Source organism: Dasypus novemcinctus, chromosome 4 (genome assembly GCF_030445035.2).
Source record: "Dasypus novemcinctus isolate mDasNov1 chromosome 4, mDasNov1.1.hap2, whole genome shotgun sequence".
NCBI classification, from domain to species: Eukaryota; Metazoa; Chordata; class Mammalia; order Cingulata; family Dasypodidae; genus Dasypus; species Dasypus novemcinctus.
The window spans coordinates 74,393,173-74,407,710 of record NC_080676.1 but is presented as its reverse complement, the minus strand read 5'-3'; the positions used below and the strand labels follow the sequence as shown (position 1 = coordinate 74,407,710).

Here is a 14,538-nt window from a genome sequence, read left to right as displayed (position 1 = left end):
GCTGTCAATCCCCTTCTCCATTTCCTGGTTCTGGACAACTTTTTTTAAGCTATAATTTGGCCTTTTCTATAATTTCATTAAAATGAAATCATATTGTATGTAGTCTTTTCTAACTTTCTTCACTTAGCATAATGCTTTTGAGATTCATCTATGTTGCTGTGTATACTGGTAGTTAATTTCTTTTAATTGTTAAGTAGTAATCCATTGTATGGGAAACACTATAATTTGTTCACTAGTAAATGTACCTTTGGGTTGTTTCTACTTTTTGGCTATTATGGATAGTTTGTATGAACAAACAAAGAGAAGACTTTGTGCAAACTTATGTTTTGCTTTTCTTGGGTAAATACCTAGGAGTGGAATTGTTGGATCATAAGGTAAGTATATGTCTAACTTTACAAGAAATTGCAAAACTGTTTTCCAAAGAACCTGTACCATTTTGCATTCCAACCAGCAGTATATGAGAGTTCCACTTCCTCCACATTCATACAAACATTTGAAACTAAGACTTTAATTTTAGTCATTGCAGATTGTGGGTTTTTTAAAGTAACAGCTTTCTTGAGATATAATTCACCTACTATAAAATGCACCCACCCCCTTCAGTGTAAATTTTGGTGGTTTTCACTATATTCACAGAGTTGTGCAACCATCACCACTATTTTATTTCAAAATACTTTTATCACCCCAAGAAGAAATCCTGTCCCTATTAGCAATCAGTCCCCATTCCCTCACTCTCCTACTCCCTGAAAACCAGTATTCTAGGCTCCACCTCTGTAGGATGGTTTACTCCAGACATTCCATATAAACAGAAACATATAGTATGTGACATTTTGTGATTGGCTTTTTTCTTAGCATGTTTTCAAGGTCCATCCATGTTGTGGCTTGTATTAGCACTTCATTCTGTTTTATGGCTGAATAATAGTCAATTGTATGGATATATTACATTTTGTTTATTCATCAATTGATGGACATATGGATTCTTTCTACTTTCTGACTATTATACTACTATGAACATTCCTGTACAGGTTTTTTTGAGGTACCCAGGGAAAGGGACTGAACCTGGGACCTCGTATGTGGGAAGCCAGCACTCAACCATTGAGGCACATCAGCTTCCTTGAGTTGTTTTTTTTTCTTCAGGAACTGAACTTAGGACGTCCCATCTGGAAGCACAACCACTTGAACCATATCCACTCCCCATGTACAAGTTTTTGGTGGACATATGTTTGCAATGGATATATACCATATATAGCTCTTCAAAAATGGAACTAACATATTGATTTGAGGTCTATTTTCACTTAATAGAGGATATTTTTCTGTTTCATTAATCTTTGATATCACCAGTAAATGACTTCAGGGGATTCCACTTCATGGGAACTCCAAAATGTTCTTAATCAATCCTCTAGTGTTGGAAATTATAAGTAATGTTGTATTTCATATATTTGAACATAAATTCACATTTCCTCAATTATTCTTTCAGGGCAGTAGTTCTCAAACATTTTTGCAGGAATCTTTTATACTCTTAAAATTTAATTAGAAGTCAAAATAGCTTTTTTCAATATAGATCATATCTATTGTTATCTACTGTATTAGAAAGTAAACCTGGCAAAAACGTAAAATATTAATTCATTTAAAAGTAAAAAAAACCACCTCATTACATGTTTACATAAAATTTTTAATGAAAAATTACTATTATTTTACTTTTTTTTTTACATTTTTGTAGATTTCTTTAGTGCTTGGTTTAATAAAATAGTCAGATTCTTATATCTGCTCCTGCATTCAATCTGTTATGCAAGCACTGATCATTTGAAAAATATTGGTTTACTGAGCTTTTTAGATCTTCTAGATATTGACATATTTCATTATATAATATAAAAAAATCACATTCATTAATATTATCACCAATTTCATCAGAAGTCTTTACTTAGGAAGCTGCTGAATTCATGATGGCAGATACAAGTTTTCCAAAATTCTTAATTTCATGTGAAAGCTCAGATTGTATTATTAGCACCAAATGCTGTCAGTTGTTTTCCTTCAAGTGTCACATTCACATCATTCATTTACAAGAAAAATGTCTGACCAATATTCAAATTAGAAAAGCCACGTCTTGTTTATCACTCATTCTTTTAAGTAAAAACACAGGTTTCATGAAAGTAGTGATTAGTTTGGCTTGCAACTCCAACAGCTGCACAAGTGTTTTTCCTCCAGATAACCACTACACTCCAGTACACACCACAAGTTTTTTATGCATATTCCCAATCTGTAACAGAATATTAAAAAGATGTGTACGCAAGGTCTAGACTAAATAACCTGTCGCATTTTATCAAGGACATTTTAAAAAGAAGATGGCAGTACACAGCAGCCAAGAATACAATGACTACCTGTACAGTTTGATGCTATTATGTTGATTAGTGTTACCCACTGTGGCAGTTTGATATTATTGATGAATTTCAAAATGAAATATTGATTATATTTGTAAGCTGGTCTGTTCCTCTGGACATGCTCCCCTTCGACTGTATTAAATCAGGGGTTTCACTTTAACTTGATTAAATTAAGATTAGGGCTTTGATTCAGCCATGTCAGTAGGATATTGAGTCCCCGCCCCCATGGTGTGTGGACACTCACACAGTAAATGACATGGCAGAGGAGAGAACTTAGTTTTTGACATTGGAACTGAGCCCTTAGCCTGATAGTTTACAGCTGGCCTTGTGGAGCGAGCAGAGCAGCAGATCTCAGAAAGATATGAGCCCCAGGGACAGAGATGAGCCTTATGCCAGCCTACAGCTGAGATTGAAAGAAGCCGGGCCCACGGAGCCATAAGAGGAAAAAGGAAAGGGAGAAACCAGGCTGAGGTTGCCTGCCATCTTGCTGTAACACATGGCAACAGAGTTTGGTGAAGAAGTAACCTTGAATTAGACACTTTAGGGCCTTATGATTATAAGCTTCTACCCCAAATAAGTACCCTTTATAAAAGCAAATAGGTTTCTGGTACTTTGCATCAGTACCCCTTTGGCTGACCAATACACCCACCATTGCTTTAGAATCATTAATATAAATGTCATCACAGTGAAAAATGTAAATAACATCTCTGTATTATCATGAAAATAAAATTTAACCTTGTGGACCTTCTGCATGGTTCTCAGGGATCCCAGGAGTCTGCAGACTGAACTATGAGAACCTCTCCTTTAGAATAAACCCCTAGAAGAATTTTTGTTAAATCATTCTTTTTCTTTTTTTTTTTGACCCTGAGTCTTTGATGGGTGCTTAATCACTTATATATATATACTGCTTGGTTCCTTTTATGTGATTTTATTTTTTAAAGATTTTTTATTTATTTCTCCCCCTGCCCCTCCCTGTTATCTGCTCTCTCTGTCCATTTGCTGTGTGTTCTTCTGTGTCCATCTGCATTCTTGTCAGTGGCACCAGGAATATGTGTCTCTTTTTGTTGCATCATCTTGCTGTGTCATCTCTCCATGTGTGCATTGCCACTCCTGGACAGGCTGCACTTTTTTCGCATGGGGAGGCTCTCTTTGTGGGGCACACTCCTTGCACGTGGGGCTCCCCTAACTGGGGGACACCCCTGCATGGCACGGCACTCCTTGTGTGTATCAGCACTGTGCATGGGCCAGTTCACCACAAGGATCAGGAAGCCCTGGGTTTGAACCCTGGGCCTCCCATATGGTAGGTGGTTGCTCTATCAGTTGAGCCAAATCCACTTCCTATGTGATTTTAATTTAAGATATTCAATGCTTCCATATAGTTTCCTTTTTTTTTTTATGATACAATAATAGTTCCATAAGGTATAAAATTTAAACAGTGCAAAAGAGTATACTCTTTCCTATTCCTGACACTAGTACTCCTTTTTGGAAACAACCATTGTCAACACATTTCAGAGACTGTATCTTATCAACATACATAGATCCACTTCATTTATTTTTAAAGGTCTATGACACTTATTGGCAAAGTACCTTCTAGGTTCTAACCAGCTGGGTGAAAATACTATTTGCTCACATCTTTTCCTAATGGAGTAATTATTTTAAAAATTAATTTCTTATTGTTTGTGTTTTTTAAAAATTCTAATTACAATGAACAATTTTACATTTTCTTAGTGGGCATTTATTTACATTTTTGTGAATAACCTCTTTTATGTCTTTTGCCCATTTTTTTTTACTGGAGTGACTTTTTGTTAATAATTTGTAATAGTTTTGATTATTAAATAGTAATATTTTTTCCCCAGTTGACAAATGTTTTGATTTTTACTAAAACGTAATCCTCTCTCATAAAATGTCATGGCTAGTAAGGAACTTAAGAGCATGAGATCAGACCAACCCTTTCATTTTACACATAAGGAAGCTACTGCAAACTGGTGAAGTGATTTGCCCAAAGCACACAGTCTGTGAGAAGGCTTAGATTAAGATCCAGAGCCTCTGACTCTTTCCTGGATGGATGCAAGAACAACATACCTGGATTCAAATGGATCCTGCTTCTCCAGAGGTCTTACTCTTTTCTTTGTCACTGCTAATTTAGTCAAGTCCACATACTTTGTCTCTCCATTGCTGTATGTGAACTCAAGAACACTATTCCATTCCCCTTGCACTCTGCATACAACAGTGCTGGTCATGTTGTGCTTTACTTCAGCTGTAACCCTAGAAGCAGACAGAAAATAAAGATGTGTTCTAATAAGTTATACTGGGCTTGTTTCTTACAATTCCACCGAAATCTAAGAACAAACCTTGTGGATTCTGTTTAAATTAGGTATATAACTTACCTGAATTTGCCAGTGTGAATATCAGAATCTTGTAAACCCCACAGTAGCTTCCCAGATAGACTTTTCAAATGACAGCAATTTTAATCTTTAGAAAGCAGTCTGGGAATCATACTAGAGACTTAGTTAACATGATCACAAAGTGTGATCTTTAAAATGCTTACTACAAACAAAACTCATAATATTAAGACTAGATACTAGAGGTAGAGACGCAAGCCAGGGAACCCCGGAATGTTACAGACTCTGGGGAGAAAACTATCACTTTGCTGATGTCTTGATATCAGAGTTCTCCTAGCCTCAAAACAATCTTCTAAGGTTATGAGCATCTTCTATCCCAAGACCTTCCAAACTGGTGGACAAGAACAACTTCCTGCCACCTACAGAAAATCCTGAGGCATGGCTTCACAGTTAAGTGAGTGGTAGAGCTGGGTTCACTTCTGGGTCTGGCTCACTCTGAATCCCAGTCACATTCTTTTCTCCACATTGCCTTCCTTGCCATTTTTAGCTGGCAGCAGAAGAGTCAAACCTGACAGGAAGTGTGAAAAGCCTGGAATTTTCAGCCTGCTAGGAAAGCGGCAGTGCCATAGAAGTAGACCTTGGGAGCCTTCAGGCTTGGAGCCCAGGACTTGCAGCAGTTGCTATGCTTACACTCCTGGCTAAGTGTGAGCCAGGGAATTCCTAAGGGAGGAAAGTCTGAGTCCTAGGGATGCAAGTCTTCAGCTCAACACAGCCATGGATGTGGCTCTGCATGTGCTGACCTCCCTAACTGGAATGTTTCACAACCCAGAATGGTTGAAGTTATGGAGAATGTAGATTCCAGGTAGGTGAGGCAGCTTTGGAGCAAAGATCCTGCCACAGGAGATAGAAAGTTGACTAGTAGGCATCAGGATTTAGCATTTCAGAAGTCATCCTTGATTCATCTATCTCCATGTATCTGTTTCCAAAGAAATATAAATTCTATTGATTCTAACACTTAAATATCACATAGATCTATCCCTTCTTCTCTACCGATCTTTTCACAGTCTTAGGCTCTCCTCATTTCTTGCCTAGATTATTTGCCAGATAACTGGAAACTGCCCAGCTTCCAGTTTTTGTCTCTCCAATCCATTCTTTGGTATGATTAAAAAAAAAAAAAAAAACAATATGCGACATCCCCTGAACTAGCATAATTCTCAGATTGCTCTCACATGCCTCTCCTGTATGTTCTATATACCACTCCTTCTCTACTTACTACATTTGTGCCTTCAGGTCATCTTCAAATGCCAGGATATATAGTACTTTCTCACTGGAAGCCTTCGCTTGTCTGATTTAAGGGTCCTTCTTTGAACTCTCATGATATTATGTGCTTGCTTGGGTTATAGTTTTTTTCCTGATTTATTAGTTGTCATGACAATTGTCTCCACACACCCCCACCTTCTAAAATTTAAGTTCCTTAAAAGCTGGAACCATTATTATTTTGTTTTGTATCCCAGTGCCTGGAATAACTTAAGTTACAAAAGAACATGTCCTTTACAGAGTAAATAACGTATTGATAGGCAGTAGTCCTGGTAGAAGGTTGATAAAAGATAAAAAAAACTAAAACAAAAGCTAGGTAATTGAAATATGAAAAATAATAACATTTCCTTTTTTATTATGGCTTGAAAACATTAGAAAATTACAATCCATTTACATTATTTTGGGTACTACTCTTGTTTATTTAAGTTTGGAGTTCTAATATTTCAAGTTCTGAGTCTATTAATTCTTTATAAAATCAGATTATGTCCAAGTTTAAATTTAATATAGAAACCAGACAAATAAATAAGAGAACTGGGATAACAAAAATTATCATCATACCACCACAGTACTGAGAGAGAACTCAAACACTATTGTTGTTAAAAATTTAATGATTATCTGTTAATGTAGTTATCTTGTGCTGAGTAACTTGAAACACTGATATAAAAAGTAAATTTTTAAATAAAAATAATTACCTGGCTCGTTTATCAACAGATAGGACAAATAAAGGCTAGGAATAGGAACAGGTCTAACTACTTTTAATGATGTATTTTATACTCACCCTTGGACAAAGCAGCAACAGGGTCAGAGTAAATGGAGGATCAGAAGTCAGAGAATAGTGGGCAAAGGTTAGGGTCCAATCAATATGTCAGAGATTATGTTTTATCTGGACCAAAAGGAAACCAAAGAACCAAGCCCAGAGGTCCGGTGACAGCTCAGAAATCTGAAGTATCCCTTGTTAGGAATAATTTAAGGAGCTTGTGAATCAGGAGGGTAAAGGGGAATTTAAGGAGCCCACAGTTTTTAGACAGGAGAAGTCAGATGTCTGCAAACCCAGAGCTCAAGGTAAAGCAAATGATCTAGGAACCAGATCTTAGGTATACAAGGGTTCAGCATCCAAGAACAAATCACACATTTAAAATCAAAAGGCAGGAGTAACTGTAACTCAGTGGAACTCACACACAAAAAACACCATAACTACACATATGCCTGAATACAGCAAAGGCGGGAATTTGGGACTATGCTTCTACATCTGAATGTAAATATTGCACTGCTAAGTATGTCTCGTTGTCTTCTCTCTGTGTCCACTAGCTGTGTGTTCTTCTCTGTCCACTTGCATTTTTGTCAGCTGCACCAGGAATCTGTGTCTCTTTTTGTTGTGTCATCTTGCTTAGCTCTCGTGTATGCAGTGCCACTCCTGCGCAGGCTGTGCTTTTCACGCAGGGCGTCTCTCCTTACAGGGTGTACTCCTTGTGCGTGGGGCTCCCCTACATGGCATGGCACTCCTTGCACGCATCAGCACTGTGCGTGGGCCAGCTCACCACAAAGGTCAGGAGGCCCTGGATTTGAACCCTGGACCTCTCATGTGGTAGGTGGACGCTCTATCAGTTGAGCCAAATCCGCTTCCCAGCTTTATCTCTTTTGTACTGCCATAGCATAATCTCTCAAGTTATCTCTTACAAGTCTTTCTACTTGACATATAACAGGCAAAGGTTATATAGGGTTCCTGCTGCTCAGTTCAGCTGTACAGCAAGAACAGCCTGAAAGAACTAGGTCAAGGGACAAACTTCACAGATACTAGAGGAAGGACACAGAGGATTTACAAAAGGAGTACAAGGAGGGAGAAGGGCCTCACCACACATTGCTAACAATTCCACATAGCAGTCTTTTTCTTTTAAAGATTTATTTTTATTTATTTCTCTCCCCATCCTCTCTGCCCCACCCCCGCCCCAGTTGTCTGTTCTCTGTGTCCATTTGCTGTGTGTTCTTCTTTTGTCCGCTTTTGTTGTTTTCAGTGGCACAGGAATCTGTGTCTCTTTTTGTTGCATCATCTTGTTGCATCATCTCTCCGTGTGTGCGGCGCCATTCCTGGGAAGGCTAAACTTTCTTTCGCCCTGGGCGGCTCTCCTTATGGGGCACGCTCCTTGCGCATGGGGTTCCCCTAAGCGGGGGACACCCCTGCATGGCAGGGCACTCCTTGCGCACATCAGCACTGCATGTGGGCCAGCTCCACACGGGTCAAGGAGGCCCGGGGTTTGAACCGCGGACCTCCCATGTGGTAGACGGACGCCCTAACCACTGGGCCAAGTCCACTTCCCTGTAGCAGTCTTTTTATATATATATATACACATATATATATATATAATCAATTTTATTGAAATGTATTCATAACCCATACACTCCATCTAAAATGTACAACTGGGAAGTAGACAAGGTTCAACTGATAGAGCATCTGTCTACCATATGGAGGGTCCAGGGTTCAATCCCCAGGGCCTCCTGACCCGTGTGTTAAGCTGGCCCATGTGCAGTGTTGCTGCACACAAGGAATGCTGTGCCACACAGGGCCAACCCTGTGTGGGGGTGCCTCATGTGCAAGGAGTGTGCCCTGCAAGGATAACCGCCCGATGTGAAAAAAGTGCAGCCTGCCCAGGAGTGGCACTGTACACATGGAGAGCTGACGCAACAAGATGATTCAACAAAAAACGCAGTTTCACAGTGCCATCAGATAATGCAAGAAGACGCAGAAGAACACACAGTGAATGGACACAGAGAGCAGACAATGAGGGGGAATGAGAGAGAAATAGATAAGTCTTTAAAAATAAATAAATAAATAAATAAAGTGTACAACTGATGTTCATAGCAGTCTTATGTGGGTCAGCAAACTTCCAGAAAGGACTCGAAAGTAAATACCTTAGGATTTGTGAATTAGACTATCTCTGTAGCAACTTCTTTTTTTAAAAATTAATTTATTTCTTTCCCCTTCCCACTCCCCCGACTCCCGTCTGCTCTCTGTATCCCTTCACTGTATGTTCTTCTGTGTCCGATTGCATTCTTGTCAGTGGCACCCAGAATCTGTGTCTTTTTGTTGCACCATCTTGCTGCGTCAGCAATCTGTGTGTGCAGTGCCACTCCTGTGCAGGCTGTGCTTTTCTTGCGCCAGGTGGCTCTCCTTACGGGCTGTACTCCTTGTGCGTGGGGCTCCCCTATGCGGGGGACACCCCTGCGTGGCACGGCACTCCTTGCACGCATCAGCACTGCATGTGAGCCAGCTCCACATGGGTCAGGAGGCCCTGGGTTTGAACTCTGGACTGCCCATGTGGTAGGCAGACGGTCTATCAGTTGAATCAAATCTGCTTCCCTGTAGCAACTTCTTAACTCCAATGGTGTACCACAAAAGCAGTCATAGTTAATAAGTAAACAAATGGGCAAGACTGTGGTCCAATAAACATTTATTTACAGAAACAGGTGATGGGTTAGATTTGGCCTAAGGGCTATAGTATGCTGACCTCTGGTATAATGTAAAATGTACAAAGAACTTTCACAGCTTTTTGTATGCCAGTTTGCCTTTGGAACATGTTGTTCCCTCTGCCTGATGTACCCTTCCTCCCTGGCTCTTCTCCACATTCTTCAAGACTCAGCTCAAGAGTCACCTTTCTTAAGGAGCTATTTCTAATCCTTAGGCTGAATCAGGTGCTTCCCTTGCATGTCCTCAGGGGATTGATCACATGGTAAAGCTATTATTGGTATGACATCTCCCTAGCCAGAAAGTAAGCTCGTGGCAGGAATGGATGAGGTCCTATCTCTATATCCTAGTACAGAGCAGGTATTTAATAAATGTTGCCTGAGGGAAGCGGATGTGGCTCAACTGAAAAGAGCGTCCACCTACCATATAGGAGGTCTAGGGTTCAAACCCAAGGCCTCCTAGCCCATGTGGTGAGCTGACCCACGCGCAGTGCTGCCGTGCGCAAGGAGTGCCATGCTACGCAGGGGTGTCCCCTGCCTAGGGGAGCCCCACGCACAAAGAGTTTGCCCTGCAAGAGAGCCACCCTGCTCAAAAAAAAAAAGCGTAGTCTGCCCAGGGGTGGTGCTGCACACAGAGAGCTGACATAGCAAGATGATACAACAAAAAAAGGAGACACAGATTCCCGGTGCTGCTGGGAATGCAAGTAGACAAAGGAAAACACACAGTGAATGGATACAAGAGAGCAGACAACCGCCGACTGTGTGTGTGTGGGGGGGGGGGGGGGAAGGGGAAGAGAAATAAGATAAATCTTAAAAAAAAAACAACTGTTGCCTGAGTTGATTAATGAGAAATCTAAGCCTCGCAGAACTTACAAGATGTGCTCAAATTAATATTACTACCTAGAATGAGTAAGTATGAGCAAAAACATGCACATGAGAATGTGAGTATGTGTTCGGAGGTGGAACTAACATTTTTTGAATACTTACACTAGGAACTTTACATAAATTATCTTACTCATCAAACTTTGGGACTATTCCATTTCTGCAGAAGAGGAAATGGAGTCTCAAAATTTTAGGGGAAACGGACTTTGGCCCAGTGGTTAGGGCGTCCGTCTACCACATGGGAGGTCCGCGGTTCAAACCCCGGGCCTCCTTGACCGGTGTGGAGCTGGCCATGCGCAGTGCTGATGCGCGCAAGGAGTGCTGTGCCATGCAAGGGTGTCCCCCGCGTGGGGGAGCCCCACGCGCAAGGAGTGCGCCCGTGAGGAAAAAGCCGCCCAGCGTGAAAAGAAAGAGCAGCCTGCCCAGGAATGGCGCCGCCCACACTTCCCGTGCCGCTGACGACAACAGAAGCGGACAAAGAAACAAGATGCAGCAAATAGACACCAAGAACAGACAACCAGGGGAAGGGGGGAAATTAAATAAATAAATAAATCTTTAAAAAAAAAATTTTAGGTATATTACCTCAAGTCACATAGCTAGTAAATAGTAGAGTCAGTATATGAATCAGGTCTGATGGATTCCAAAACCCAAGTTCTTTTCAGTATGTCTAGGTAGAAATTTTCTAAACGATTTGGCTTCAGGATTGACAGTACCATAATTTTGTGGCTGTGATATGCAGATAAATGAGATACTTCAGAGAAATATTTTCTAGGACAAAAGAAAATTGAGGAAATAGCCCAAAGAAATAAAGTTAAGCTCTGCTCAGCACTAATTCTGTATTGTTTTGCTTTTATGCCATAACATGACTTCCTCCCCTAACCACAAAGATTTAATTTAAGAATTTTGGAAGCAAAAGTTTGAATCAAAATTTGAAAACCACCATTTTTCCATGTATATATAGTTATGCTGATGGTCCATATGAGGCAAAAGAATTAAGTGGTTCCTAATCCTGGGGAAATTTTGAAATACTTGGTAATTCTATCAGAGTAGTCTGGTAAGAATGGAAGAACATGGTCTTTGACTCAAATAGACCAGTGTTGCTGAGAGCTTTCGAGAGACTTAATTTTCTCACCTGTGAAATAGGTGAACTAAAATCTTCCCCTCCATAGGGCTGCTGTGAAATTTTAGATGATGTTTATAGAAACACTTATTTACCTACTTTAACTTCATGACATTTTTATATATGGCCACCCATAGTGGAAAGAAACTTAAAGCCATGATCAAAAGATATTTTGATTTCACTGGAATATGTCAACTTGAGATTTCTTCTTTCCCTGCTTTGTTCTGTAAACCAGAGCAGCTATGTGATTTACATCTCTCTTATCTGATAACAGAATTATTATTTCTCCAATTTTGTAAATATATTTGGGACTATTACTGATTGAGACATGATAAAAATATTTCAAATAAATTGTACTCATTATCTAACCTCTACTTTTAATAAGCATTCTTATGAACTAAGAATGGTTTAAAGAAGGAATTTTACCAAGTGTTCATAATATTTTAGAAAAAAAATTGGGGAAGTGGACTTGGCCCAGTGGTTAGGGCATCCGTCTACCACATGGGAGGTCCGCTGTTCAAACCCCGGGCCTCCTTGACCCGTGTGGAGCTGGCCCATGCACAGTGCTGATGCACGCAAGGAGTGCCGTGCCACGCAGGGGTGTCCCCCGTGTAGGGGAGCCCCATACGCAAGGAGTGCGCCCTGTAAGAAGAACCGCCTAGCGCGAAAGAGAGTGCAGCCTGCCCAGGAATGGCGCCACACACATGGAGAGCTGACACACAAGATGACGCAACAAAAAGAAACACAGATTCCCGTGCTGCTGACAAGAACGGAAGCGGACAAAGAAGAAGACACAGCAAATAAACAGAGAGAACAGACAACTGCGGTGGGGGGGGGGGGGAAGGGGAGAGAAATAAATAAATAAATAAATCTTTTTAAAAAAAGATTGAATTTCCTCTAACAGGCTAAGTCCTTGGCTTCTCATGAGTGCCATCTGGTGGCTGAAAGTTTAAAATTATTTCTAACATAAAAATCTGAGATTTCAACTTAGCATTTGTCCAGGCATTTGAGCAGATAAGAATTTTCTTTTTGACAAAAATGCTGCTTGTCTCCACAACTCAGGCATATGGAAGTAAAATGGCCCTATATCTACCTGGATGAGAAAGTAAGGGAATACATAAAAGTCCCAGATGAGACGTAGGAATTGAGATAATTAATAAACGAGAGTCATACAAATCTCTATAATCAAATTAATGAGTTAAAAGACAATGGCTAAAGAGATAAAGGAAATTGAGAACACACTGAGTGGACACAAAGAAGACTTTGAAAACGTAAATAGAAAAGTAACAGAACACATGGGAATGAAAGACGCAATAGGTGAGATAAAAAAACACATTAGAGGGAAGCAGATGATGATCAAGTGGTTGTCTGTTTCCCACATGGGAGGTCCCAGGTTAGGGTCCTGGTACCTCCTAAAAACAAAACAAAACAAAACAAAACAAAACAAAAATAACAAGCAAAACAAATGAAAAAATCAACAAGGAGGAGCCAATGTGGCTCAGTGGTTGAGCACTGGCTTCCAACCTACAAGGTCCAGGGTTCAATCCCTAGCCCCAGTACCAAAAAAATTTAGAGGCATATAACAGCAGACTTGAAATGACAAAAGGGGGAATACATGATATAGAAGAGAGAACAGCTGAATCTAAAAGAGAGAAAAGGGTAGAGAGAAAGGAAAGGAAAAAACTGAGCAGGATCACAGGTTGTAGAATGATATACATTTAGCAACAACATATGTATCAAGGGAGTTTCAGAAGGAGAGGAGAAGGGAAAAGGGGCAGAAGGAATATTTAAGGAAATAATGGCTGAAAATTTCCCAACTCTCATGAAAGTAATGAATTTACATGTCCAAGAAGCACAGTGTACCCCAATCTAAATAAACCCAAATAGACCTACTCCAAGACACATATTACTCAGAATGTCAAATGTCAAAGATAAAGAGAAAATTCTGAAAGCAAACCATCACATACAAGGGACACCTGGTAAGACTTAATTTGATTTCTCTTTAGAAACTATGGAGGCGAGAAGATAGTGGTATAATATAATCAGAATACTGAAAGAGAAAAACTGCCAGTTGAGAATTCTTTATCCAGCAAAACTGTACTTAAAACATGCAGATTGAGTTTAAATTATTAATAAATAAAGAGAAACCAAGAGAGAACATAAAAAAGAATATATCTTTTCAGGAAGTATTAAAGGGAGCCTTAAGCACAAAAGAAAAAGACATGACTGAGAGGCTCAGAGGGGGGTACAGAAGGCAAGAATAGCAGAAAGGATAATCAAAAGAGTAAAAACAGAAAAAAATAAGATATGACATATGAAAACCAAAGTAAACAATGCATTTACAGTAATGTTATTGAATGTGAATGAATTAAACTCCCTAATCAAATGATATAAGCTGGCACAATAGATAAAAAAAAACAAAAGCCATCCATAAGTTGCCAACAAGAGACTCGCCTTAACGAAGGGGTAGAAACCGGCTGAAAGTCAACATTGGAAAAGATACTCCATGCAAACAGTAACTAAAAAGAGCAGGAGTAGGGGACCAAGTGTAGCTCAAGTGGTTGAGCACCTGTTTCCCAAGTATAAGATCCCGGGTTCAATCCCCAGTACCTTCTAAAAAAAAAACAAAACAAAAATTGAAAACACCAACTCTCATTGGAGAGCAAATGTAGCTCTGTGGTTGCGAGCCTGCTTCCCATGTACAAGATCCTGGGTTCAGTCCTTGATAAATGCTGGGAGAAAAAAGGAAAAGAGCAAGGGTAGCTATACTAATATCAGACAAAACACATTTTAAATGCAAAAGGCTTGTAAGAGATACAGAATGCCATTATATATTAATATAAGGTACCATCCACCAGGAAGAAGTAAAAGTCATAAATATCTATTCACCTAATCAGGGTATCCCAAAATACATGAGGCAAACTCTGGAACAACTGAAGGGAGAAATAGACATCCCTATAATAATAGTTGAAGACTTCAACACACCACTCATAGCATTAGATAGAACAACTAGGCAGAGGATCAACAAGAAAACAAAACTTGA

General features: G+C 39.8%; 1 protein-coding gene across 4 annotated transcripts in view; it reads right to left on the bottom strand.

The window, feature by feature from the left end:
* The window catches only part of OSBPL11 (oxysterol binding protein like 11), a 112,038-nt gene that overhangs the window by 16,623 nt on the left and 80,877 nt on the right, over positions 1 to 14,538 (bottom strand). For all 4 annotated transcript variants that reach the window (XR_011648656.1, XR_009185534.2, XM_058295662.2 and 1 more), the window contains one exon: positions 4,458 to 4,640. Coding sequence is in view for 2 of the 4 variants with exons in the window: in XM_058295662.2 (XP_058151645.1) it covers positions 4,458 to 4,640 (183 nt within the window). In the remaining 2 variants the exon portion in view is untranslated. The remainder of the gene's footprint in view (positions 1 to 4,457; positions 4,641 to 14,538) is intronic.